Source organism: Trichoderma asperellum, chromosome 4 (genome assembly GCF_020647865.1).
Source record: "Trichoderma asperellum chromosome 4, complete sequence".
NCBI classification, from domain to species: Eukaryota; Fungi; Ascomycota; class Sordariomycetes; order Hypocreales; family Hypocreaceae; genus Trichoderma; species Trichoderma asperellum.
In genome coordinates, this window is record NC_089418.1 from 1,746,739 (window position 1) to 1,773,753 (window position 27,015).

The 27,015-nt window shown below is 49.2% G+C and overlaps 8 protein-coding genes across 8 annotated transcripts; 4 read left to right on the top strand and 4 right to left on the bottom strand.

The window, feature by feature from the left end:
• Position 1: 1 nt before the first annotated feature.
• On the bottom strand, positions 2-909 carry TrAFT101_006991 (uncharacterized protein). The gene is made up of 2 exons (XM_024902686.2): positions 709-909; positions 2-649 (listed from the first exon to the last, which is right to left on the bottom strand). The coding sequence occupies exons 1-2, from the start codon at positions 795-797 to the stop codon at positions 343-345; spliced, it is 396 nt and encodes a 131-aa protein (XP_024758640.1). The 5' UTR covers positions 798-909; the 3' UTR covers positions 2-342.
• A 107-nt stretch (positions 910-1,016) lies between these two features.
• Positions 1,017-1,736, top strand: TrAFT101_006992 (uncharacterized protein). Its single transcript, XM_024900659.2, has 2 exons — positions 1,017-1,319; positions 1,397-1,736. The coding sequence occupies exons 1-2, from the start codon at positions 1,179-1,181 to the stop codon at positions 1,616-1,618; spliced, it is 363 nt and encodes a 120-aa protein (XP_024758641.1). The 5' UTR covers positions 1,017-1,178; the 3' UTR covers positions 1,619-1,736.
• Positions 1,670-4,014, bottom strand: TrAFT101_006993 (uncharacterized protein). Its single transcript, XM_024906907.2, has 5 exons — positions 3,029-4,014; positions 2,840-2,975; positions 2,665-2,771; positions 2,200-2,594; positions 1,670-2,105 (listed from the first exon to the last, which is right to left on the bottom strand). Exons 1-5 carry the CDS (start codon positions 3,939-3,941, stop codon positions 1,728-1,730), a joined length of 1,929 nt encoding a protein of 642 aa, XP_024758642.2. The 5' UTR covers positions 3,942-4,014; the 3' UTR covers positions 1,670-1,727.
• Positions 4,015-9,240: 5,226 nt separating this feature from the next.
• Positions 9,241-13,416, top strand: TrAFT101_006994 (uncharacterized protein). The gene is made up of 3 exons (XM_024903422.2): positions 9,241-10,454; positions 10,522-10,831; positions 10,881-13,416. Exons 1-3 carry the CDS (start codon positions 10,371-10,373, stop codon positions 12,572-12,574), a joined length of 2,088 nt encoding a protein of 695 aa, XP_024758643.2. The 5' UTR covers positions 9,241-10,370; the 3' UTR covers positions 12,575-13,416.
• A 3,093-nt stretch (positions 13,417-16,509) lies between these two features.
• Positions 16,510-20,532, bottom strand: TrAFT101_006995 (uncharacterized protein). Its single transcript, XM_024908549.2, has one exon. The coding sequence runs from the start codon at positions 20,226-20,228 to the stop codon at positions 16,998-17,000; it is 3,231 nt and encodes a 1,076-aa protein (XP_024758645.1). The 5' UTR covers positions 20,229-20,532; the 3' UTR covers positions 16,510-16,997.
• A 375-nt stretch (positions 20,533-20,907) lies between these two features.
• On the top strand, positions 20,908-22,133 carry TrAFT101_006996 (uncharacterized protein). The gene is made up of 3 exons (XM_024900631.2): positions 20,908-21,243; positions 21,305-21,409; positions 21,482-22,133. The coding sequence occupies exons 1-3, from the start codon at positions 21,100-21,102 to the stop codon at positions 21,686-21,688; spliced, it is 456 nt and encodes a 151-aa protein (XP_024758646.1). The 5' UTR covers positions 20,908-21,099; the 3' UTR covers positions 21,689-22,133.
• Positions 22,134-22,770: 637 nt separating this feature from the next.
• TrAFT101_006997 (uncharacterized protein) lies at positions 22,771-25,181 on the top strand. The gene is made up of 5 exons (XM_024900614.2): positions 22,771-23,202; positions 23,256-23,355; positions 23,422-23,434; positions 23,505-24,306; positions 24,367-25,181. The coding sequence occupies exons 1-5, from the start codon at positions 22,920-22,922 to the stop codon at positions 24,927-24,929; spliced, it is 1,761 nt and encodes a 586-aa protein (XP_024758647.1). The 5' UTR covers positions 22,771-22,919; the 3' UTR covers positions 24,930-25,181.
• On the bottom strand, positions 25,009-26,416 carry TrAFT101_006998 (uncharacterized protein). The gene is made up of 2 exons (XM_024910705.2): positions 26,334-26,416; positions 25,009-26,244 (listed from the first exon to the last, which is right to left on the bottom strand). The coding sequence occupies exons 1-2, from the start codon at positions 26,376-26,378 to the stop codon at positions 25,210-25,212; spliced, it is 1,080 nt and encodes a 359-aa protein (XP_024758648.2). The 5' UTR covers positions 26,379-26,416; the 3' UTR covers positions 25,009-25,209.
• Positions 26,417-27,015: the final 599 nt, after the last annotated feature.

A 27,015-nucleotide genomic window follows, 5' to 3' on the forward strand; every position in this document is an offset into this window, starting at 1 on the left:
TGCTAATCCATCACTAAGCTAGATGCTAACGACTTTTAGGGGCTTCACTTTGGTTGTACACGCTCACGAAAAGCACACCCCAATATGTGCGTTTATGCGCCCCACCGCGTCTCGTGGCCTGACATTCCTCCATTCGCCTGCTAGCAGCACTCTGAGGCGCCATTGTTTCGTTTTGTTTGCTGTGTCAAGACAACGTACAGTAGGCAGTACCTGGCTAATAGACGCGGGATCAATGCGTAGAGACTCCCCTCCTCCACTAAGGCTTAGGCTGCTTGAATCTCCCCAGAGTTCATAGGTGCCCACTAGATCCGACAGGTTTCAGATCAAGGCAGCGCATATCAATCAAGGCCGTGCTGCTGGGTCTTCCAGGCTCTTCTCATATCTCCCAACATCCAAGGGTCCCGTCGGCCATACTAACAGCGCTTGAATATGTCTGGGAGACCCCTTTTCTCCTAATGGCTTCTGCACACCTGACTTGTTCCCCTCAACGATATACCCCACAACATTAACCCAATGCCCGACCTGTGTTAATCCGGGCTGGATAGTCTCAAGAACGAGCTCAATGTCCACCAGCACAGTCTCGTCAGTTCCGGGCGGGTACATGTGTCCTAGATTGAGACACGCCGTAGAAGTATCATATGAGATAACGCTATCATGGGTTTAAGCATAAGATGGTGCCCAGTGAAATTCATTCTGTTGTAAACATACCATCCCAAGAATCTCACTTTATCGCCAACTGAGCGCTCCTTCAGCTGTGACAACAGACAGAGCTGCGAGGCCACAGGCCCCCACGACATGACTCTGTTCTTCTCAAGAAGCTTTCATCGGAAACGGCAGAGCCATACATAAGCTGACGAGCATCTGACTAGATACCGATATGAAATTTGGCTCAGCTTCTCGTTATCTGGGCTGTATGGCATTTGCGGCGAGGATTTAGTGGACGGTAAATGCCCCGCGCTAGCACAAAGCTTAGGTACCTAGTTGCGGCTACTGTGTGCATACGAGAGTTTTACACTGTGCGGATATTCTGTTAAAGCGTATCTGCCCTGTTGCACAATGTGATATTAGCAGGTGCCTTTTTCTCATCAAGTAAATTTCCTCATCTCGCCTTCGTTTACCTTCATACAACTCAAGCTAGAAAAACAATCGTATAGAATATCGTTGTCTCTGCCTTCAAAATGTCTTCAACACCTGAGCCTCGCCCGACATATGTCTACAAAATCCTCTCTTCACCTCCCATCGAACCGTTTCCTATTCAGTATCCCCTTTCAGAGCTCGATGCCAAAGATGGATTCGTTCATTTAAGCACGGCAATGCAGGTAATGCAAGCACCTGAGCTATTAAGCCTCCTCCTAGGCGCAAGTAGAATGATTCTCATCGAATATAATATGTCTAGGTCCCGAACACGGCTGATTTGTTCTTTACTGAAACTCCCACCCTGTGGATCATCAAGTTTAAGCTGGCGAAGCTGGAGGATCCGATAAAATGGGAGAATGGGTTTCCGCATTTGTACGGCAACTTTGGTGCAAGAGATGTCGTGAGCTTTGCGAAGTTCGATCGGAGAGAGGGGCAGAGATGGGTTGAGTGGATGTTGGACGTAGACTGGCTTGAATGGTAATTATTGCATCACTTAAATATATTACCGCTACATGGCTCTGTATAAAATTGTTTCACATGCTTCTTTTATTGTGTTTTACTTTTACTTAGTAGCTATATAGAAGAGCCCCCTAGACTCCAAGATCCTTTTCCACCATACCCCTGCAGATGGGGTGATAGAAATCCTTGTACTTGGCGAAAGTTTCCAGGGCGAGGCTTCGATCAACCTTGTTCAAAGATCGGAACAAGGGTCGGACGAACTTCATGCGACCGACCCTGCCAAGAAGTTCGGCCGTGTTCTGGTAGCTTGTGCTGTCATTGGCCTTGAGAGCGATCTGCAGATAGGCAAACTGGAGCTCAACATTCTGGGTGTCGAGAAGACTGTAGACCTTGCCCAGAAGCTGGGCCCGTTCAGCGCTCAGAGCGCCTTGCTGCTGCAGCTTTTCGAGGAAAACGATCTTCTGATTGGAGGAGAATGATTCGACATCCTTGGCACTGGGCTCATAAGACTATACATTCGAAACCGTTAGATTACGAATAAAATTAAGTTCCTAGGACTGGGAAGTCGGAATGAGGGGAAATCGAGAGAGGAGCGCAACTTACCTCATTTTCCCACTTCGCAGCCAATTCGTAGCATTGACCAGCAAGGGTAGTGTCGAACTCGGGCTTAGGAGGCAAGCCCGGAGTATAAAACTTGCCTTCCCAGTCAATAGTAGCAACCTTCTGCTTAATCTCCTCATTGCCTAGGCTGTTGAAGAAATCCACAAATGTATCTCTGAACTCAAAAGAGTCGAGAGACTTTCCGGCCCACTTTGTGAAGTAGTGAGGGATGAACTTATCAAAGTTCTCTCGGCCAACGAGACGATCCAGGTAGTAAAGGAAGTGGAAGCCCTTCTCGTAAGCAACGGTGCTGTAAACATCCTCAGGGTCCACGTTGTCATGGCTGATGATGAGCTTTGTGTATTCGTGGTCCTTGCCAAAGTGCGCAACGGCATCCTCTAAAGCCAATATTAGATCAGTTATATCATATACATATATATATATGTGTGTGTGTATGTCAATGCTTACCGAGAGCCTTCCATCCGATAATGGATGAGAAGTCAAACTGAGGCTCGCCGTGGACGGCAGCCTCAATTCGTCGCTCCAGATAGACAGTCCAGCCCTCATTAAGCCAGCTATTCACTGTCAGCTAGTCCACTCTCGCTGGAGGGGGTTAAAAAGAAAATCCGAAATAGATACGTACAAGTGCTCCCAGCTGGCATTGGAAACCAGGTTACCACTCCAGCTGTGGGCAAGCTCGTGAGCAATCACGTCAACGTTCTGCCTGTCGCCGCTGATGATGGTAGGGGTAGCGAAAGTGTAGATGGGGTTCTCCATGCCTGAAATGAAGGTTAGAATAGTCACTGAAGCTCAATGTATGGGTAGCTCTGACCTCCATAAGGGAAACTGGGGGGCAGAACAAGAACATTGTATTCTCCCCACTTGTATGGGAAGACAATGCTCTCGGCAATCTCTAGGAACTTCTCCATGTCTCGCTCAAGCTCCCACTTGCAGCCTTCCAGCTCATTGGGACCAGTGACGACCTTGCTACGGGAACCAATGGGAGCAGAGACGATGTCGCCAGAGGCAACAGCGAATAGATATGAGGGGATAGGGACCTTTTGCTCAAACTCATACACCTTCTCTACGCCCGGAGTAGCCGTGTGGTCACCAACAGCAACACCAGAAGCAACGACTGGGAGGGTAGAGGTGAACTTGAAGCTGATGGTAGACTTGACATCAGGAGTATCCTGGCAAGGGAAGATGGAACGAGCATTGATGGCCTGGCACTGAGAGAACATGTATGGGTGCTTCTTGTTAGAGGTCTGAGCGGGCGTCAACCACTGCAGCGCAGTGCACTTGCTGGTCGTCTCCAGCTCAATGGCCAGGTTGACGATGTCACCCTTGGCGGCGCCATCAGGAACCTGCACATGCAGCGGCGCGCCAAACGGATCGGAGTGCGGCTTCAGCTCCCACTGGGACGCTGTGGAGTTGACGTTGACCGACGACACCTTGACAAAGCGAGAGTCGAGGATGATCTCCTTGCTCTCTTTGTCGGTCTGGCTCTCCAGCTGCAGGACCACCGAGCCCTTCAGGCGCTTGTTCTCAAAGTCAATGCTGAAGTTAGCGGTGGTGTGCTTGGTGCGCCAAGCGTCATAGTTGGACAGCGTAGTGGGATCCCGTTTGGCCATGGTGGTGATCGTAGCAAAGCCCCGCCTAGTGTTAGAGTACAGGTAGCTCGTGGACGTGCGATTCGTGCTGCTGCGCAAAATACCGACTCTCTTGAAGATCGAGAACCACGACATGTGCTCAAGCTGGAGTTTTTTTCTGACAGCCAGATGGAGCGGGCAGCAATAGGACCGACTCAAGCCGAGTTTGACGTGCCCGTCGAGCTTCACTGAAAACCACTTGCAAAAGGTCCTCGCAATTGCGAGCTCCCATTTGAGGGACGTCACGTGCGGTACCACTTGCGGGCAGCTCCAGTTCCCACTGTGGGCTCTTTCGGCTCAGCTCATCGTGGAGGGGTTGATGCTTCAATTTTGTATCGATGTCTTTTTTTTAACATTCCAATTTTTTTTTTATCCTAGCCTCCTCAACTGTCGATTCTTCAGCCAAATCTCATCGATCTAGATGGAGCTGATGGCTGGAGTAGTCCATGAAACAATCGGCTTCCAGACCGTTCCCCGCTAAAAGCTATCAACGAGGAGCCAGGGCCTGTATTTAACGGGAACCTGAAACGACGGCCAAGCATCCATATGAGTGACAAAAGATCCCGTCTGGTTTTGGCTTTATTGTTCAATCATCCGACGTTCAGCTGAGCTTAAAATGGACGCCCAGAATCGCCCTAGTCCAGCCCATCGTCTAAATTGGAACATGATCATCAAAATGGAGATAGAAGAAGTAGAAGGCTGTGCTGAAGCGGAGCTCGCCTAACGCCGCCCTACTGCACGTTTTTTTTTTCTGGGATCATCGTGTAAGTGTTAGATCAGATGAATTGTGCAGCTTGCCATGTATATCTTCGCGGTAGATGCATGCATGAGGATAGCCATACAAATGACCAAATAAGGCGACTTAAATCCCATCCAACCCTGTAAAGTGCTCCGCAAGTAAGTGGGATATGCGAGAACTTGTTACGTATAATCCTGTATGATGAAGTCAGATTCTTCGCAGAGAAAGATGTGGGCATATCAGCCTCTGAGTAAAATGTCCAAGAGGGTACTAACATTAGCAGCACGAGTACATCGAAATTTTATCAGCCGACTTCGTCCGTATGGTTCCGTGAATGAATCAGGGACCAAAAGCGCATCATCATCTTTACGAGTCAGACCTTTCGTAGACACAGTCTGTGCGTTTCCTGACCTTTTTTGTTGTCCAAGATGAAAATTGCCAATTTCGCTAGGATGGGAAAAGATTGGGAAAAGATTTTTAGGCGCGTTCGCCAAAGTACACATCAGTGTACTACGAGATAGTGGTACTTACCAGTACTTATAACGATGTAGGGTCAATGGAAAGGGCAGACCTCAGTAGAAGTCTTCCCTTTGGTACCATCTGCTAATACTAACTACTTGACTAGGTACAGATCATATCGTCAAAGAATGGTTTGCAACATGCATTCCGCATAGGCGTTGGATGTCATAGTTTATTATACTTAGATTTCAAGACTCTCATGCTAATCCAAAGCAATAATCTGCTTTCAAGCACCTACCGTACCCAACCTAGGTTTACTGAACTACTGGATTAGTACCTATACACTTATTTGCATTTGGTATCACTTTTTATCAGTTGTATTTGGTAAATAGAGTACTTAAGAGCCGTCAACTGTAGAGTTTCAGCGAAACATCTCAGCTATTTGTATTTAATTCCGATTTCGTAAATATTTATCTAAATACGAATATCTATTGCATTATATATAGGAAGTGCATTGGTTATTATCAGATATGCCCAAGCTCAACTATTCGGATGCGTTGAGTGTCAAGTATAACCAAGTACATGTACTCGGCACCTAGCTACGTCTACTACCACAAACCGGAGGGGCACGAAAGCAGAACTTTATCTCCACGAATTGATGCTAAGCCTTCCTCGTCTCTCCCTATTCCGCTTTATTTCTGTCTGGGTACGTAGCACCGTCATAACCACTGTCATGATCTCTATTCCTCTTCAATACCTTTAGTAGTCAAGGCAGCTGCTTAAGATGTGAAATGGGAAACTCTTTCTTACTTAGGAGACTAGAACTCTCCGAAAATCCCGTCGAGGCGGATAATACAATTATCGTATGAACCTAAAATGCCTACCAGGTGCTAGAACATAATGGCCACGTCAGCGAGAGCCTGGATCACCTACACGGGAGACTCTACCGCTTAGAAGAAATGCTCGAGAACAAAGGAAAATTATCTTTTCAACGCAATAACTAACAAGCCGGATGGACGAGCAAGTGGATCAGATGATGGAGAATATGGATACTTAGGTATACGCGAAGCGGTAGTAGCAGCGTGGCGGAAATACTAACAACTCCCCCCTCCCAGAAAGACCCTCAATAATGGAGTACATGTTTCATTGTTTAAGACCTCCGGGTAGTCCGAAAGAAAACCTTACCATCAACCCAATCATACGCAGATGCAGAAATCGACTCTTCGTGGAGACGAGGTATTTTTCGATCAGCTTGCGAGCGACGAACGCAACAAAATACGATGGAGTCTTTTTTGCATCAAAGAGTGGAAACTTACTTGACTACAGATGCTGAGAAGAGTCAGTAATCAATGGTGTACAAGAACCACGAGCAATATTTCGACTAGTGGAGTTGGCTACACTTGTATGCTCACCCCTCTTTAGCCACCTTTTTGGGGAGAAAATCCATACTTCTAAGGCCCTGTTTATTGAGCATGTGGAGGAGAAGGACAGAATTATTGTTGATATCTTTTATTTATAACTACTGGCAGCAACATTAGAGATGTCATGAGCATCTCACTAGAACGAAGCTATAAATCAGATGACTTCCATCGCATCACATTCTCTAGGACCGTGCTTTTTTCTCTCTAGATGTCCCGTTACATCTTAAGCACGGCCTCTAGAAAGACATCATGTGGACTCGTCCAAAACCACTTGTAGCACTGCAAGCCATGGCGCTGTGGGGATTGACCATGTTGATGGAGCTGCACAGACGCTGCGTTATATCTAAGATCTGAAACCTAGTATAGGTTAGGCTAAGCTACGGCTTTCCGTTAAATGGATCTTTTGTCGTCTAGCAGCGGCGTTGCTGTACTTGATTCAGAATATGTGAAATTCAAACAATTGAAGACTGAGAGGTTCTCTTGTCCTCGCTACGCTGTCATCATATATGCGTATGCCACAATTAGCATACGTAGCCATTTGATAGTACGCAACCAATAGTGACCAAAACTCGGAAATTAACCACTCATCTCCTTTTCAAGGGTATTGCAGTCCATGGGCATACTAAGCACATGGTGAAGAAAAGAACTGTGGCTCTGGAGAGGTCGAGTTTAGCGATTTACAGACGCTGAACAGCCTCCACATCATGGCCGGAGAGTGGGGCCGAGTCCACATTCGGATATCAGATTCATAGTGGGTCCCTGGATTATGGAACGGACATGCCAATGTCAATGCCAAAGAATTATCTTTTTTTTTTTTTCCCTTTTCCTAGAAAGGGGAATAAGAGGAGTAAAGGCGAAGAGACAGAGAAAAATATGAATAACCCCTAGCTAGAGTGTTTGCGGAATAACTTCCCCGCAGGTGGTAAGCAGGAGTTGTTTCAGGGTTGAAACAAACCTGTGCAGCCCGCAGACCAAACCCGCCTGCGCAAGCACAAGCACAGGCAGTCAGAATGCCTTCAGCAAAGCAGAAAATTTTCATCATCAATGAAGTTTAAATTATTCATTTTCAATAAATGAGAGATACGAGATGGCGAGTCAATTTTCTTCAGGTAATCTAATAAAAGAATTATTGCTCCCCGCGGATGACGCAGACGCATAGCAGTAATTAGCTGGCGGAGATATCCGAGTGGAAATTCTCAACGGAAGGAAACCTATCCGGCTTGGAAAGAAGATTTCATTTCGTTTCTTATTAAATCGATAAAAAGAAAAAAGATATTACTGATAGAGGCAAAGCTCCGGATTCAACTCGGGGTAGCTGCTTGCCGTTTCGTGGACCTGTCTCAGATTTTCTCCACCCCTGTTATGCTTGGTTTTGCGCAATGGCGATAGGAAAGCGGAGAAAATGCCAAAGCTTGATGATTGTTTAGAAACAACACAGGCCTTTGCAACAAGAGGGAAATCGAGATCTAGTTTAGTAATTCACGTCATCCAGCTCTGACTTGAGGTGGGAGTAGCTGCTAATGATCTACGCATCCGAAACCGGGATGCACTGGATGTAGGATTGAGTTACTTCAGAGTGTGACAGACCTGCTTAGACTCATCTCATCACAAAGAACCCCACGAAGGTGTTTTAGAGATCGGAGAGGGTGTGCAGCAGATGCTGAGCGTAAGGGTTTTAGGTTGACTAGAGTTGTGACAGAGTTGTGACGGGCTTACCGTACTTATCGTTGACATCTGTCACTATGGCGGTGAAGCACATCATGATCCTTCAAGACAAGCGGCTCATGCTCAACTGCAACCCTGCAGCTGTGGCCGTAGTTGAGAACAGAAGCGGTATAGTCATCTATAGCAAGATTGAGCGAGGAAACGCAAAGCTGCCAAGTGTGATTCCTCAAGCCTGCTTGGATTGTAACAGAGTCCTTTGAACAAATCCTATATAGGAATGATTAGCTCAATGGTCTTATGATCTCATAGGCGGAATATACGCAATGATATGATTCCATTTGGTGGCTGAACCCGCTAAGAAAGCCTTGTTTCGCAATATGGTGGTTAGCTTGATATCTTTTGATGGAAATGACAATGCATAGCCGAGTCAATAAAAAAAAAAAATCATTGGAGAAGAATATCCTGTAAAGCTGGGTTGCTCATGGGGGCGATGTGGAAGAAGTTGTCATTTATATAAGAATGAAGCTTGAAATAGCACCATAGGGTAGACTTGCGCTGCAAAAGAGGCGAATACAACGAATGATACAACTACGGGATGCATAGGCAGGCTGCAGCCCTCTCCAGGGGCTGTGATGCGTCGTTGGGGCCAAAAAGACATGGCATCGCAGCCTTTCCCAACAACCCCCCCAAAACAAGGTAGTGCCAGCCGCCACGACGGCGACGGGACGAAATGTGAAGCATTTACTGCCGTCACCATGCAGGTACGAACACACGCATTAGACCGATCGACCGCACTGCAGATCCGTTCAGGTGACTCGAGCTCGTAACACCTGCGGTCGTGCAAGTGCGTTGCAGCAGGAGCCGCGTTACGAGAAGGCTGAGTCTGCGACACGCTAATGAGGTGACTGGACAAGGCAGGAGTGGAGATTGGCCAGACGCCTAGAACACCTGGATCCTGAGCGCAGACGCTACTCGTATTCTTCATCTGATATTGTCATTATCCTGTTGGCGCACCTGGAGGTGATGCTATACAATGTTGGGAAGGTCGTAAAGCAAGCGTCGCTGGAACGGCTCTGCAGGGGCTCGCGCACGTGCAGCTCTGAACACTGAAGCCTTGTTCATCCCATATACATGTACCATGTAGCATTTCACCTCATCTCATCACGTTGCTCTGGCCGTGCACTGCGTCCTCATCATCATCGCCAGCCGCGTGATGCCCGTGCCGCTGCTATATTTGACACTGGGTAATCGTCATTGCTTTGTGAGGCACACCGGTGCTGCGCTGTTGAGCCTTTGAAGATGCTTGTTGGCGTCGGTATCTCACTCTTGGCCTCTCCAAAGCCCGCCTCTTCTTACCAAGCGCCGGCGCCTGAAACTAAACCCCCACCAACCCATCAGCAGGGCCCTATATCGCCATCTTCCTCTTTTTCTTCTCGTTCTTCGTAATGCTTTCCCCTCGCCTTAGCAGACCCCGAATACCGGTGCTAAAACGCAATCGCCCGACAGATCGGATTCGTGCGGGCGAACATCATGGCAGGCAAGGATATCCTGGGCGGGCCAAGCTTGGTGGGGAAGAGCTTCGACCTGAAGAACGGGTCGAAGTCGCCTAGGGGCTAGCGTTTTAACTCCTAGTTGCCATGCAGCAGCTCCTCCTCCCATATTTTCTAGCCCTGTCCGTCTGCCAGGGTCCGGCCGTCTAACCCTCTTTTGAAGCTTCCGCCGGAGCCTGCGGACTGCTTTGCTCTAGCATGGGTCTAGCATTCACCCCTGTGGGAACATGGCATGGCACCTGTACAGCCACCGGCGCTGTCCTATTTGCATCCGTGTCACAGAAAAGAGCCCCTCAAGCATATCTATATCCTTGACACTCCGAGCTAGAACTCTTTGGGCCCGTAGGCCTTCTCCTGGCCACTGTGGATAGCCCCTTCTAGTCGGGTGCAAGCGAGGAGGAACATGGTAGACATCCATGCTAGCCTAGGCCTCGTCTGAATTGCAATGCATCGTTCTTTCAGGCTCCATCTTGCCAGTAGCGCAGATATATACCCTCATCGCCTTGTTCCAACGCCCGCCTGCCTTCCTGCTGGATGGTAGAAAGGTTGGGGATGTTATTTCACAGCGTTCTCGTTTAAGACGAATTGCTACTTGTATCTCACCTAGGGCTGGATGACTGTGTCTTCCCTCTTTACACGGTGACATTGAACATTGGGCTGTCCGTCACGTCGAAGCTGATTCATACGAGTAATGAATCACATAGCTGGCTGCATTTCTGGGATTGATCAGAGTGCATCACCAAGGCCTTTCTCGCCAGCTTTTCAGATGGTTTCCGTAAGAAGCCAGCCTCCCAACATGGTCGAATAATGCATGTACATGACTGACTTATACGTGTCTCTAGTCAACGCCGCTGGCGGCTCTACCAGATGAAAAATCGACCGCTAAGAAGATGCAGCAAGACGGACAAGGCAAATATCAGCTCTTCCCCAAGGGGAGGCAATCGCCTTGCTTTAATAATGGCACATCGGTGGATCCCGAAACCGCCTTTGCCCTCGCCATGAACAAGGCCACCGAGCGCAACGATAGGTCAGGTGCTACGACTCCGACACTGAAAGTCAAGGCGAACCAGCCGAATCTCGTCCGGCGTCGAAAGGCCACCATCCCTGACCTTGGTCCGATGACAACGGTCCAAGAGATTGCCATGGACTCTCGTAAGCCTCGTATCCATTGACAATCTATTTCACGTCTAACTGTGTACAGCGACAATACCGGGTCGACCACCGCTGCGAGAACGGTCCATCAGCGCTCCTGAAGATGGACCCAAGCAGGATATGGTTCCACCACATGTATACAACCTGACGAATAGCAGAGCGATATATGCGCCTCCGAAGCAGATTGAGGTGAAGAGACGACCTAAGAACTCTCAGCCTCCCCGTCTGCCCTCGCCGAAACGACTAGCACCACTGGTTATCCCGGAGCCGGACACGAAGACTTTTGTGCGGGAAGTGCAGCGCAGCGCTTCATATACGCATCTCAGAGCTGATAGTACACCACCACTGGGTACAGGTGTCCGCCAGTATTTGAGCCCTCTTAGCTCTACGTCTGACAACAGCGATCGCCTCATGTCAGTGTCAGGGAGCATGGATGCTACATCGGCCACAACGCTTCCGACTCCTGCTTCAGCTCCAATTATGGAGAAGAAGCCTGCCATTAAACAGTGGGAACCTCGATGCCGTACACCGCTGAGCGCTACCCCAGCTGAAGAGAGTTCACACAGCCATGGCCATAGACGAATTGCTTCCGAGTCGCAAAGTATCATGCATAGAGGCAGGCCAAGGAAACGAGGCGAATCGCACAAGAAGAGTGACTCCCACTCCCAACCCAGCTGCAGTGAAAAGAAGCGATCTAGGAGTGCTGAGCAGCGCGCCTTTGAGGAGCTTCCCCAGGGCGTCAGACCGTTCAAGGCTGTCGCTCAAATGAGCGCCAACGACCTGGCTATTCTCCGTCAACAGGCTCTTGGCCAAGTCGAGAGGTTTGAGGTTCTACAGGTTGAAGATGTCGAAAGCCTATCCAAGGAGCTCCACCGGCTAGATGAAAAGGCGGAATACCTTCGCCGCACTTACAACTCCTTGAGGGCTGGCCGTCGTAGCTTGCACTCTCGGATCTGCCAATATCTTCGATCCCCACACAGGGGAGCTCGATTTAGCCCCGAGCCGCTGCTTAGACAAGAGGAAGCACTGGCCGAACTCGATGCTTCGATTGATGATTGGGTCGTCAAGCTTGAGAGGGCTGAGAACAGGCGTACCCGCGTTCGGCAAAAGCTCCTCGAGCACATCGCCGCAGCCGCAATACTTTCTGTTGGTCGCGAGACGCCATCGCCAGTACCACTACCCGTCATTCAGGACATCGCCACGCCTCCTCGAAGCCCGGTTAAGACTACTTTCACTAACCGTCCCGAGAGCGCCTCGCCGCCGCCTCTGCGTGTAGTGGCTCAAGTACCAAGCATGATTCTCGAGCTGCCCGCCGTCGAGGAAGCTGAAGAGGAAGACAAGGACAAGGACGGCCTCACTCGAAAGTCTACTGTGAAGAGCTCTGCGGGAGAAAGCATCCGTATCTATGCTGGCGATGAGCTTTTTGCCCTCTTGACCGACGTAGAAGATGAGATCTACAAGATGAACAATGCCATGCCGGAGCCTGATGCAGATCAGCCTGGATCTCTACTACAGACTGGGCATGAGCAACAGAGGAGCAATCTGAGGCGTAGCGCCCAGCCAGATTCTCCAACCCTTGCCACCTCACCAATGTTACAATTCTTCAACCCAGCCGCCACCTCGAAATTCTCTGTCATGTCTACTGTACTGCCGCCTTCACCCGCACCAGTCCCTCCTCTCAAAGACTTCCCGCCAAAGGAAACGGAAATATTCCTAACGAGTGCAGTCTTTAAACCGAAATAAGGCTCATTTCTTCCCACTGACACTCTTATGAGTGTTTCAACCTCTCCATTTACCAATCTTCTTGTCGCTCTTTTGCATAAAAGCATCTTGGTTACGAGCCTAGACCCTTTGATACCCGGTCATGAACCTGTTTTTTCTCGTTATTACACCAGTCGCTCGTTTACAACCCTCCATACCTAGCATTGCATGAGTATCTGGAGTATCTGTTCATTATTTGTTTTCTGCATAGTGGAACCGTTATGCATCAGTGGCTGGTCGATTGACGCCATCATCGCTATGCGATTGCGACCTGTCATGCATGGCTAGACGCTGTCCGGGTTAAGCGTATATGCCATTACGGAAATTTTACCTGTCATATCTTTGCCAATTTTTTTTTTTTTGGCTGCCGCTCTCTCTACCTGGACACTGTTGTTCATTTTCTTTCTTCCACCTTCACTTCACTTCTCTCCTCTTCATTCTTCTGTTACCTTATCTTTATCTTTAATTCCGTTCCTTTTTTACTACCTCTTTTTTTCTATTCATAATTTTTATTCTATATTAAGCCATTGCGGCAGGGGGGGAAATCTCCGATTTGTTTGCTGGGTAGGTATTATACTGTAGCTGGTTTGTTTGAGGCAGCCTAGCAGGGATAGTTTGGTTCTCGAATACGCTAAGGGGGACTGAAATGGCACCTCCAAGGCTTTGAAACGAGCGAAGTCTAGGCATACGAAACGAAACAACTAGCGGGGCGGCTGACGGTAACAAAAGCTTGGTGTTTTGATGCATAAAAATAATGTATGGGTGCTTGTATGTAGCTTTTTGCGATTAGATAGATGGACAGTAGCAGATAATGCCAAACAGAGCTTCTATCAAGTCGAAACACTGGAATCCACTTTTGACGGTGATGGGATCTGCATCATGACTAATGCTTCCGCAGACACCGCGGCGGTAATCTTGCTTTGCGTCGGCCGACAAAGGCTTGGATTCAGCCGCATGTTTTGAGATTCGGATTTGCGTACCCTTCTTCTCGTCGACGGCTATCTGTGGGAAGCAAGTGGTGCGCTAAGGCTTGACACAGACGCCATCGCGTCAAGCCTCAAGCTCCCGGCCTGTCAAAACTATGGCTTGACTCTGCCGTGTGTGCTCGCTTCGAGCTCTACTACCTAATCTATCTGCGTGTCTTCCGTGACGGGCTGCCCCTCGAATCCTTCGGAGCTTGCCCGACAATTCACCGTCAATGAAGCCGCAACCAAACCGAACTGAGCTGAAGGGTCGTAAATACTAACAAAAACGTCGAGGAGGAGGAGGGGGAATGGGACGGGGAACAAGGCGAATGCAGGATCGCGTTCGCTAGCAGGGCATGGAGAGAGTTAAGCGAGACGACGTCACGATGAAGCATATAACAAACGAGACAACTACTGTTATCGGTGATCCGGGTGGTGACAGGACCACGAGATTGGGGCGTGGGGATCGTAGTAACACTATCTATGTGTTAGTGCCAGCATGCCACGGAAATAGATGGGATGAACGGGCAAAAGCGGACAACTGACAGGAAAGCTTGGCTCTAACGGCTCATGATGCTGCAGGGACTTGCAGTGTTTGGTGTTGTGGCGCTTGTCAAGTGACGAGTTTGGTCTGCGTAGCCTCGCATTGCATCAAATGCTACTCTGCGTGCAGGCATCACTGCTACTATTTGATACTATTTACTGCCATACCCCGTACTAGATACCAAATAAGAATAAGCTGTCCGGTGGCTGGGGGTTTTGTAACGGTAATGCCACCTGAGTGAGGGGAATTGCCAGATGCCGGCATGTATGTGGGCATACGTATATACTACGCCTGTATATGCATGTGCATGTGCATGCATGCAAGCGAAGCGAGGCTCAACGGCCATCATTTCTCACAGAAAGCGATGGCTATTACTTACAGGAGGTACCTACATTAGTGCTCGGTTGACTGCAAGGGGGGAGGTGGCCACCGGATACTATGGGGCTGGCTATGGACAACTCGGATATTGAGGACTCAAGATGAGAGATGGGGAAGAGAGGCTCTAGAACGCTCCCCGCATATACGACAGCACTATTATAGGCACTGGGTGCCGTGATACTATTCCGTAGAAACACATGGCCGGAAATATAGAGACAAGAGAGGCGTAAACGTGGCGGTTTCAACGGTAGGCCGGGAGTGGTGGAGTGGAGGATCTGATGCCGGAAGCGGCCAGAGCTCCGGGGGGCCGGTGTCTGTGGGCGGATTAGCGGGATGCCACAAGTTAAGTTAACGATAATAAGGTCGGAAAAGAGAGAGCTGGTCCTTGGTGGAGAAGATGGTGCAGCAGAGCTAGCAGTAGTGGCAGCGTATAGTGCCGCAGATGCTGATCGTCCACGTGCTGCGTGTGCATGAGGAGCTGGGAAATGAAGCTGTACTGAAAGAGGTGCAGGCAGTTATAGTGTATGCAGTCGAGGGCGATGATGGCTGAGGGGAAGTTCAGGCGAGGACGGAGGGCAGAGGACGGAGATAACGATAGGCAGGGGCAACGCAGCGATGGGGATTATTGATTGTGATGGCATCCTGCATTAGGCTAATAGTGTGTGTTGCACAGGCACGGATGGAGATGGAGATTATTTTGAAGTGGTTGTTTTGGTATTAGCAGTGGCCAGTAGTGGCAGCGATTGGTAAGCCTGCAAGGGCGAGAGACTACAGGTGGGCAAAGCCGGGTAGAAGCAGGGCAGGGCATAGAGATTTGGGCTGACAAGGGGGAAGAAAAAAATAAATAAACAAAAAGACAAGGAGTAGTTGAAAAAAAAAAAATTAGAATAAGGAAAAAAAAAAAAAAAAAGCTGGGGAAAAAGCAATAATTTTAAAAAAAGAACCCCCAAAAAAGGAAAATAAAATAAAATAAAACGGTCGGAATATGGGGCTGACAGGGTGGTGCATGATATTGACGGACAAGGCAAGAAATTGACACAAAGTGACATGTACTTTTTCTCTTTGTTTCTTGCTATTTTACTGCTATGCAGTACATATGTGTATTACGACCAGGATATGCTTGTTAGTATGTTTTTATTCCCTTTTTCTTTTCTTTTCGCTTTTCTTAGACAAATATGGAGAACCCCTGGATGGGGGGATAAGAGATAAATTAGGTAGATGGCTACTATAGATATGACCCTCGAGGGTTTGAGGGATAAGCATTGAGTAGGTACATAGTGCTAGCATGCAGGATACAGTACTTGCTATTGTTCCCCTTGCTTTCTCCTCTTTAATTGGCCCACTCCAAAAAAAGAAAATAGAAAAAAAAAGAAAAAGAAAAAAGAAAGAAAAAAAAGAAAAGAAAAAAGAAAGAAAAAAAAGAAAAGAAAAAATACGGCCAAAGGAAGGGGGGGCCTTAATCTTGGACACTGGGGCATATAATGCATGACGCAACAAGACGTCGTAGACGATTAATCACTTTACCAAGGCAGGGCCCTCTCCTGGCAGGTTTTCTATTTCTCCATAGAAGCCTTTTATTTTGCCCCATTTTAGATTATAGATGAGGAACCATAGAAGAAGGCAGGAAAAAAGAACGGTTTAGTGTGACAAACTCCTGACTACTGGCACGTTTGCAGCATGAGATAAACCCCCCCCTTCTTCCCCTCGAGAGTGATCAATTGCCGATCCGCAGGTAGAAAGATCCCGGCGAATGATCCAGACCCCGAATATCGGCATGCACTCGGTATATTCAGACGAGGTTCGATGCTACCATGCACCCCCCTCTTTCGCGCGTATGCTGGAGTTGCATTCCGCGGCCCCAAAATCTCGCAGCTAGCAAGCGATAGAATCACACCCCGCTGGTAGAGGGGATAAAGGAAATTCCGTAAGCGCGGGATCAATATGTGTGAGCAAACCTACTTTCTTTTTAAGGTAAAAGCTGAAAAGAAGGGGTGCACGTGGAATAAAAGGGAAGAGAGATAGAGGGTTGGAACAAGAGCAAAGTCTGCCCATCTAGTAATATTACAACTATTCTCTCTAAAAGTTTAAGAAAATGAAACAGAAAGGAAGAGGCCACACTAATATTACATGATGGCCTCAAAAAGTGATACTGTAGGTATGCTATGTTGAAGACAATAAATGAAGCACACACGTCTCATCCCATCGTTAAAGAGGTTGGCTTACACCCGAGGTCAAGAAAAGGGGGGCAGCAAAAAAGGCACCCCATTCATCCAATAGTCCTCCGGAGGAATACCAAAAAAAAGCAACCAAGAGTTAATTATGTTCCCGCCCTCTTTTCTTTTTCATCGTGTACAGAACCAAAGAAGAAAACATCCCCGGATATCCCTCCCAGTGGTTCTCCGTAGCAGAAGCTTTTTCATATACCGCGTTATAATCTCCGTCCCGCTTCATTGCCAATAGCTTCAGGTGGCGTAGTCCCTATTTCGTATTTTCGTGCCAAAATAATAAAAATGCGTAATCAATGCGTAAGAACCCTCACTGCCTGCAGTATTAGGCCAAAAATCAATCCCCTGGCAATCTCCTCGATCTGCAAACAGTCAAACACACGTCCGAGGGCCTCGCCTGTGGCCGACTGCCCCATCACGCCCATCAGCGCGGCCGGCACCCCGCTCTGTATTAGCAGCCTACGTGCCTTTACGGCCAGCTCTCTCTTCTCTTCTTCCGTCGACTGTGCTGGCCAGGATTCTTGCTCCTGTTCCGTGGGCATGGTATTCTCGCGTATTTTGCGCAACCCTGTCGCGATCCCTGCGTCGGACGTGTTGGCGTCTATCACAGATGACTGGATAAGAGACTGTACGGTCAAGAGAGAAGGGTTTCCAGGGCGTAGCAGGAACGACTTCGCGGCCGTGAGGAGTGTTCGCCGGATGTTCCAAGCTGAAGAGAGAGTGTACATCTCATTAATGACAGCAAAGATGAGCTCAACAGCTACCCGAGTTTCAGGTTCCGTTAGCTGAGCATATTGCCGGGCAGGCTTCGCTGGACTCTTCTTTCCCGATAACGCCGGCGCGGACGCGGACGCGCTCAGTACCTGCGAGCTGTTGTTACGGCTCTGATCCTCCACGAAACTCGCGTTTCTACGCAACTTCGTTTCAAAGTCGTTTGCCTGCGATTCATAGTCATCGCTAATCTCATCTGGCGGCGGCGGAAGCTTTGTAAAATCTAGACTTATTGATGATGGTGACCGGAGAGCGGCCAAGCTGGAGGCTCTGCTGTGCTCTCTGCTCTGTCGAGCGCTTACTGAAGTGGATATCGAGTCAACTCGGCCTCTCTGGCCCAACCGTAGATCTGTCTCGCTGTTGTTGGGAGATTGGACGAAGCTTGGCATTCGCTCTACTCTGCCCGGCTGTGTCGCAATGACGGATGATCTCTGACTATCGAGACTGGCGCGTTCCGACCTCGCGGGTGATCGTGCAATGCTATCGACTCGGCTGCCCGTTATCGACGATGTGGATAACCGGTTTGGGTTCGGGGGAGTAAGGTCGATGGATTGAGTGGTCGACTTTCGACCCAGGCCGCCAAAGTGACCAAAGACACCGCTGACGCCGCCGACAAGAGTCTTTCCACCTTCTACGGCTCCTTTTGGACCAATGGACAGCACCTCAAGCATATTCTTGCCCACCGTCTCCCAGCCAAATGACTTGGAGTTGCCATGCGTGTGTCCCTGTGATTTTTCGAGGAATCGCTTCATTCCCTCGCTTTCTGCCAAAGCTTGATACCAACAAGCATCTCGTAGATACCTCTCCAGTTCACCACGAAGAGACTCTCGGGTGTGAACCTTCCAGCTTGGCAGCTCCTTGTGAAGCTCCATGAAGGCTGTGGCACCGGATACGGCTGCAATTCGTCTCAGGATCTCGTGAAGAGTCTCAAAATCCGAATACCGCCTTACAATCATCCAACCGGGATAGTGAGAAGATGACGGCTCTACCTGAATCAGGTAGTCTACGGTCGGCTTGCTTCGAATCTTCCCCGTGTCGCCCGAGCCATCGTCGTTTAGAGTGAATGAAGCGTTGTGCAAAGTAAGCGGTTCCTTTCTCGGTGCCTCTTCCTCGTCCACTACTGGTTGGCCTGGCGGGACAATCTGATCGAAGCTTGTAAATGACTGCTCTTTGTTTTCCTGTGGAGATGATTCTTGGCTAGCGGAATCGGCTGTAGACCGCGGCGTATGGGGAGTGTAGATTGTATCGCTCTTGGATGAGACGCCGTCTACCGATGCTCCTCCGGGCGAGAATCTGTTAGATGTCGGTGAAAATGCTTCCTCATTTTTTTGAGCTTCCGCATCTCGAGTTGCCATATCCATGCTCTGCTTTGAGCGTTCAGATGCTTCGGTCAACGTCGAGGCCCTTTTCCGTCGCGCTTCATCCTCTGCTATCATGGCATTCATTCGTTTCATTTCCTCCATGGCTCCCTCTAGTTCCTCGTCTGCCTTGCTTAGTTTTTTCTTGTGAGACGTCTCCTTGCGCCGAGTCTGGCCTTGATCGTTACTACCGCGCCGGGGTTTTGCGATGCCGACATTGCCAACGTTGCCATCTAGGTCGGCGAAGACATTGTTGGCCACATCGCGGCCGGTCTGCATCCCGACGTCAATTGCTTGATTCAGATTCGGTTCGCCCGCTTCTAACAGATATACAATCCATCCATTGATCCACTCGGCCCTGCTGCACTGCTGCAACGTCTGCTCAAACACTGAATTTGCGAGAATCTCCCGCAAGAAAATTCGCGCTGGGTCGCAGTTGTAAGCATTCTTGTCGAGGAATCCAAGCAAATCTTCGGATACCATCTTGAATTTTGTTGCTTGTTGCCTCTGGTTTAGCAGATTCGCAAGACGAGAGTCGGGATTCTCGGCAAGATAGTTGTATATGGTGTCTGCGGCTGTCAGATTCGCATCAGGCGGGAGGGCAGCGAATGCAGCCGCCAATTCTGAAAGAAACACGATTATCATGGAAGTTGAGTTGGTCAGGAGGTCCAGGAAAGCGTCGGCCGGTCGCTTACGGGTCATCCGGTTCGATATAGCCAAGACAAACGACGTGATCGACTTGCGGCAAGCGAGAGGAAAAGCGTGATCGGAAGGTACAATTGGATTGTACCACCACTTGATGTAGTTTTGGATAATGGCATCGACTAAGCCGCTCAGCGCTTCTTTCGTTTCTGGGCGAAAGTCGTCGAAGCTTTTGATACGATTCTGATCCTCATCTTCATCATCTGGCGTCTCCAGAGACCGCGCAGACGTCAAATCTGCCCAAACCCTGTCTAGCACCTTCGTACTCTCCTCACCGCGAATGGCCTTTGCCAGCTCCGGGTGCTTCGATTCCCATATAATAAAGGAGACCACGCCGCCGAATGCTCCTATCAGCACGAGACCAAGCCTCCCAAGAACAGCATAAGTCACCGCCGAGACTCCCACGCCTAATCCCGCAAGGGTTGACGGCGTCGCTGTCGCAAAGAACTGGATAGCTCTCGAGGCGAAAGTCACTTCCGGGGCCGCTTGATTGCCCCCATTTGCATCGGCAAACAGTGGCTTAGACTCGCATTCTAAATTCTTGGACTCGTAATCATCGTCATTATCATTATTGTAGTCTGGCGGCGCGTCATCGCTTGTGTGTGTGGTTTCGACTCGACTCGTGGATTCGGCCGAGGCCTGCTCGGCGGAGTCGTCGCGACGCTGCGCAAGATCAGATGCGATTGAGCTCATTGGAGTTAAACTCCTCTACTGGCTTGGCCCCAACAAGCCGGTCTCTCTATGTCGTCAGCGTGTCGTGATGTGGTGTCGGAGAGCAGCGGAAAACATGTCAAACAAGCGCCAATCCCGCCGTAAGAATAGAAGAGAGAGAGAGAGAGAGAGTGTGTGTGTGTGTATAAGAAGATGATATGCACGGTGAAGCCACTACTACTCAGCGCTATGAATCGCAGCAGCAGCAGCAGCAGAAGCAGCAGTATTATGTATATGGTGTGGTCCAAGGGAAGACTTCGAGATGCTCCGCTGACTCCGTATTTCATATGCGCCGGTATGGAGGATAAGATCAATCTGATGAGGCTGCTCCCACATTTCTCCTTTTAGGGGACAATTGCGGGTCGATGTCGCATCTACCTCTAAATTTGGAGCTCAGGCCTCCACTGCCACTCAACCCCTGGTTTTCAACACGCTCTGCATTCTCTTTAAGCAGAGTTAGAGCAGCGCTTGTTAGGGGGAATAGGAGGATGCAAAATTCAGGAAAGGCTATTTTCAAGCCAACTGCTCGATTTTGGCTCTTCCATGTGAATTATGAACATTTCATTAGATATTTAACGGCTCAACGCAGCTCTTGCATGCAGCGGTGAAGTCCTCACGTGAGCTGGCGTGACCATTGAGTCGCTGCCCCGCCTGAAGCTCTTCTAAAGTGCCCATTAATTAATCACGCCTAAACGAAACGCGTCTGGCCCGCTTGATGCTCCACGCGCCGTAGCGAGCCTTCCTCAACTACCGTCCCTGGCTGATCTGGATCTGGATCGCAAACGCAAATACGACCTCTCGTTTGCGATTAAACCCCTGGGTTAGAGATATTGCGCTTATATCACCTCAAGGCATGCCTCCGACAACCAAGAAGCGACGGGCGAGCAGCGACAGCGAGGACGATGTCCCCAGGACCTCTTCCTCGAAGAAGAATAAGAGCGCTGCCGCTGCCAGTGCGCCTGATGGCAAAGACGACGAGGGAAATCCGTTTTGGGAGGTGCGATATGATGTCTGATCAAAATGTTTTGCGCTCTAGCTTACACATTGATCTGCAACAGTTGTCAAACAAACGACGTGTAGGAGTCTCCGAGTTCAAGAAGATGTGTTTCATCAACATCCGAGAGTACTACGAGAAGGATGGGAAAATGCTCCCAGGCAAAAAGGTAAGCTTACCGTATACTGACGAAACCAAAACAGACATGCTGGAGCGCACAAATGCTAACTTACCGCCCAAGGGCATTTCTCTATCCGTCGAACAATATCTTGCTCTTCTCAAAGCGGCTCCCGGTATCAACGCGGCGCTGCGGGCAAAAGGCCAAGATGTCGATGATCCCGACGAAATGGACATTGAAGAGCCCAGCGTTCCTACGAACAAGAAAAAATCCAAGTCGGACAAGTCTAATATTGAGGCAACCAGCGATGAAGATAATGACGAGGATTAAGGAGATCCTCCCAGCTGGAGTCATAGGATTTTATATGTAATATCGCCACTTTGGGCACCTTGGTTTAACGTTGGAGTTGGGATATATACCCGAGCACCCCAGGCTGGTGTTTTAACCCGGGCGAAGAGCTCGCGGAATCGGGGCTGCGACCTGTTATGATGATTGAACACAAGTTCAATGATAAACGTAATGATTTACTGCATTGCACTCTGTAGGGCGATAATACCCTCGGTTGGAGATTCCCAGCAATTTGAGATGATAAGAATTGTATACCGCAAAGTCCATGCCGTGAATCTTCAAGCACGACCTCGTTTTGATGACGCCACAAATAACGGTGATATATATGCAGGGGTGCGGAGCTGGCTCTATTAAACACCGGTTGCCTGTTCAAATTGCCAAAGCCTGTGGTGGGAGACTTGAAAAAGAAACGATTAGCATCTGTATTCATTCAGGGGCTGGCCATTTATGGTGTTAATAGGTATTCCTTGTTAAAAGCGGACTTGCTGCGAGTCTTGGGATCTATGTAGAGCTGCTGCGGGATCTCGTGTGACGCATCTGCGCTTTATGGGGCACGACTTTATACCACATTAACGCCACGCTGAAGACATCCCCGGCCGCTAGCAATGACTAAAATAGCGCTGAAGCCCACTGTGATTGGCGCAGAGTGCGGCAGGACCGAGTGCACGGGGGCGCCTTGCTTCGCTATTCATGCTCCCCTAATGACTAAGTTGTCATCTGGTGTCGATCACGTCAATCTCATCTTCGTCCACGCTCGTCGTTGCGCCTTGCTCTTCTGTTCCGTTTTCTTTCCCTTTTTTTCCTTTTCTTCATTTTTGGCAGCACCGTCGTCCATTCTCAGGGGTCCCTGATTCATCACCAACACTTCGGCTTGCAACAATAGGCCGCGTGCTGCTTGGGAATTACTGGATGCGATCACAGTGTCTCATTACACCGTTCTCGGCCTCCACCGTCGTCAAATAAACGCCCCTTGCGTCGGATTACCTAACCCGACATCAAATCGGAAACCTGATTCCACATCAGTCAGCCGTGATTCTGGCTCACTTTTATCTCTGTGCTCTCCCAACATTTACGGGCTTTTTCTATTCTTTTCATTCCATCGGATGGCCGTGTGACATACAGTCGAGAAGCGGCGCTGTTTTAATGAGTTAACATTATAATCTTTTTGGCTTTTTTTATATCCCGGTTGCGCCGGCGCGACTAATCTCTAATCATGGTCTCATGGCGGTTTGGGCTGGGGCGCACGGAGTCGGTGGATAACTACGACGGAGTTCTGGTTCCCTTAGAGCAGGCACATCTTCACAGCCACTCGGCGCGGGTTGGGCGAGTCGAATTTGAGACGCAGGACGAAAGTGCAGATGATGAGGACGATGTGGGCTCCGCAAAGGACGATCAGGGCGAGGGTATGCTGCTGATGAATGCGGCCGAATATACCATCGAGGGCCTGAGGGCGCAGATGAGGCAAGGCAAGCGAGGGGAATGGACCGATTATGAGAGTGAGTGTTGACGATGGCACTGGAGAGAGGAACCGCCGCTAAACCAATACTAGTAAAATCTAAGCTCATCAACAAGGCAATTCAAGATATCGGTATGGGGCGGTACAATTGGCAGCTTTTTATCCTCTGTGGCTTTGGATGGTTTGCCGATAAGTAAGCAAGACTCGTCCTCTCTCTCTGATTCTATATGAAGGTAGACGGCTAACATGCGACGTCTAGCTTATGGCTACAGGTATGCGGAATGGAACTGCTATAAAATACGTCACTATCCGTCTCACTAAGACCACTAACAAACGATACAGGGCGTCTCGCTAACTTTACCGTCGCTGTCAGCAGAGTTCGATATACCAGAAAAGACAGTCAGGTATACGACAAGCTCTTGCTTTGTAGGTCTCTCACTTGGGAGTTTCCTGTGGGGGATAGGGTCGGATGTCTTTGGCCGTCGAATTGCCTTCAACATGACGCTACTTATCACGAGCATCTTCGGCATTTTAGCTGCGTACGGTAGAAGCTGGGGAGCCGTGTGTTTCCTCTACGCTGCATTCGGTTTTGGTGTTGGTGGAAATTTGCCTGTTGATGGCGCCTTGTTTCTGGAGTTTCTACCAGACGCCTCCAGCTCTCTACTGACGCTGCTCTCCGTTTGGTGGCCTATCGGACAACTTGTATCTTCACTTGCCGCATGGTTCTTCATTGCGCAATGGCCAGTAAATCTCGGGTGGCGATACTTCATCATGACTATTGGCATCATTACTTTTGCCATGTTCTGTGTTCGTTTCTTCATCTTTTATATGTTCGAGTCACCAAAATTCCTTCTCAACAAGGGTCGCCAGAACGAAGCTGTTGCCGTTGTCCACGGCATCGCCTATCGGAATGGTGCGAAGACGTGGCTCACCTCAGAAATCCTGGATCAAGTCGCGGCAGAGGATCCTGAGCAGTCTTCCCATAACGCCCAGCGATACTCGATATCCTCCGCCCCGCGATCAAACCTCTTTAAAGAGAAGCTCAAGGGGTTCTCGGGTGAGAGGCTGCGGCCACTCTTTCAAACCAAAACTCTGGCTTTGGCTACTACTCTTATCTGGATTTGCTGGGCTACTATAGGAATGGGTAAATATCTGACTGATTTTCGTATCAAGGAGTAGGCGACTAACCATAATGAATGCATAGGATATCCATTGTTTAACGCCTTTTTACCCCAATACCTTTCTCACCACAACGATGACTCGCAGGTTGAGGCCATGCAAGACGAGACATCAGCCATTTCTGGCACCACATATCGTAATTATGCCATCACATCAGTAATGGGTATCCCTGGCAGCCTCCTCGCCGCGTATCTAGTCGACCATCCATCCCCTTTCTTCGGCCGCCGCGGTACGTTGGCCAGCTCCACTGTCATCTCGGCAGTATTTCTCTTCGTCTTTGCCGCATACGGCACCACATCCACGACTCAACTCATTTTCTCCTGTATCGAAGCTTTTGCACAGAACATCATGTATGGCGTCCTATATGCTTTCACGCCGGAGATTTTCCCGGCTCCCGTCAGAGGCGCCGGCACTGGAGTTGCCAGTTTCCTTAACAGGTTGACGGGTTTGATGGCTCCGCTCATTGCAGCGAATATTCCTGGAGACGGGTCCACGACACCAATCTACATGTCTGCTGTTTTAATCCTCGCAGCGTTTGTGGCGATGTGTTTGATTCCGATTGAAACACGTGGAGCACAGCGTTTGTAGACTTTTTTTTTTCTTTAATAGTCTTCACTAGAATCTTGGATAACACTTCTGCGAAAAGTAGATATAGATACATTGCTTCCTCAGCACATAGATTTATTGTTATTTATACATGAGCACATATTGAAGTTTGGAGAGGCAAGATGGTGACATAGTCAAGAGTCAGGTCGTATCGGTGAATTCAGTCGATACTCAATTTGGCATCGTTTCAGGAGAGAAATGGCATATTGAAATTCGAAATACATTACGCTTGTTCTACATATTTCCAACATTTATTGAAGCTCTATCGGTTACCCCTTGCGCCAGCTGGAACGTCAACTCGCCGCTTTCTCAAGGACATGCCCAGAGCATCGCGGACCATGGGATCAGCACGAATTGTGTTTTGGATCAACCACTCTCTCATCTTTCCTTGCAGGTTGGATGTTGCCTCAGCATCACCCTTGAAAGGCGCCATCTCCATGTCCATTAGCCTCGTCGCATCGACGTCGAACTGACCAGTGATGGCTTCTAGGCGAGTCAAGCCCTGGCGTAATAGCTCGTCCTCATCTCCAAGGGATCTCTTTGATGGTGATGCGTCCATTACCAGCAGCGGGCCAATTTGCGACAGAGCAATGTATATAGTGATGGTGAGTTTGCGTGTAAGCTGTATCAGTTGATATGGTAGGTACGGCGGATGAGAAGCCGTGGTAGAGAAGATGAAGTTGAGGCCGTCGAGTAGTGTGGGAAAATTTGGTCGGGTAACAGCGTGAATCTCAAAGACGCAGAGCGTCAAAAGTATGAGCCAGCGGTAGAACTTGCCAAAGTCCATGTAACCCAGCAGGCCCAAGACATATATCGACCCAGCCGCGACGCCGTAGTGCGGTAGGATGCCCGAGAAGACACCCCGCGTGACAAAGTCTCTGATTGTGACGCACTTCTGCCAGGCTATCGTCTCGGGTCCGAAACGCTCGTAGGCGAAGCGCTTCGCGGCATCTTGCAGTGTGTCGCTCGCAGCCTTGAGGTGGATGAAGTATGCGGCCGAGTCGGGGGCGACGCTGCCGGTTTTGTCGGGGTGATGGAGGGCTGCGAGACGGCGGAAGCGAGACTTGACGTCGCGATCGGTGGCGGAGAAGGGCACGCCCAGGTCTGTGTAGAAGGATCCCTGGCGGCGAAGTTCGTAGTCGGCCTCGTAGATGGTGTAGGCGAGGTAGATCGCTACGACGAGGACGTGGATGTTGCGGCGGTGGTTGTTGAACCGTGGGCTGCCGGGAGCCGGTTTCGGGTCGCCGGCGCGGATTGTGAGACCATAGTAGATGGTTTGGATCCACGATGTGGCGATCTGGGTTTCACGTTTGACGGTTAGCTGCTTGATCTCGTGTGCAGTCGAAGCGCTACATGGATGCGTTGGATGAAGAGTAGAGGTCTTACATTGGGGAGGAAAGACCACCCTATAATTGACAGGAATTGCGACATGGTCTATCGTCCAGCATTATGATGTTGCAGTATGTAAATTTGGAACAAATGTCGGCTATAAAAGTCCTGGTGTTGAGGACAAGCTGGCCGACAATCTTATCGATAAAGACTGATGTAATTTTTGGCGGGTCTTGGATTGCCGTTTCTAGCAACCGCAGTACACCTTCTACTATTATAGATGCCGTGCCTAGATGCACGTTAGCAACAGCACGGCCCTAACTAACACGCCTAGTAGCCAGCTTATGATTACATGTAGCTTATACCTGTCAAGAGTCCTGTTGCCTGGCAGAGAATAAGTTAGGTTAGTAGGTAGTACCTAGGTACCTAGGTACTACTACCTGGGTAGGCATTTTTAATCGTTCGAGTATTAAGTGTGGCTTCTATCTTTATTCGCCATCTACGCATTATTAGAACGGTTATTGTAGATGAATATTGGTTATTAAATACAGCAGAATCAACTTTATGGGTATCTGTAATTAATTCTCAGTAACACAGCCTATACTACGGCGAAGGAACTGGCAGTGTCTGAAGTGAAACCAAGTCGGACCATGTCTATTTGGGAGACCCCTTGTTTCCCTAGGAAAAGAGGCCTAGTAGTTTTTTTCTATATAAATATTAAGTAAGACTTTGAATAAAC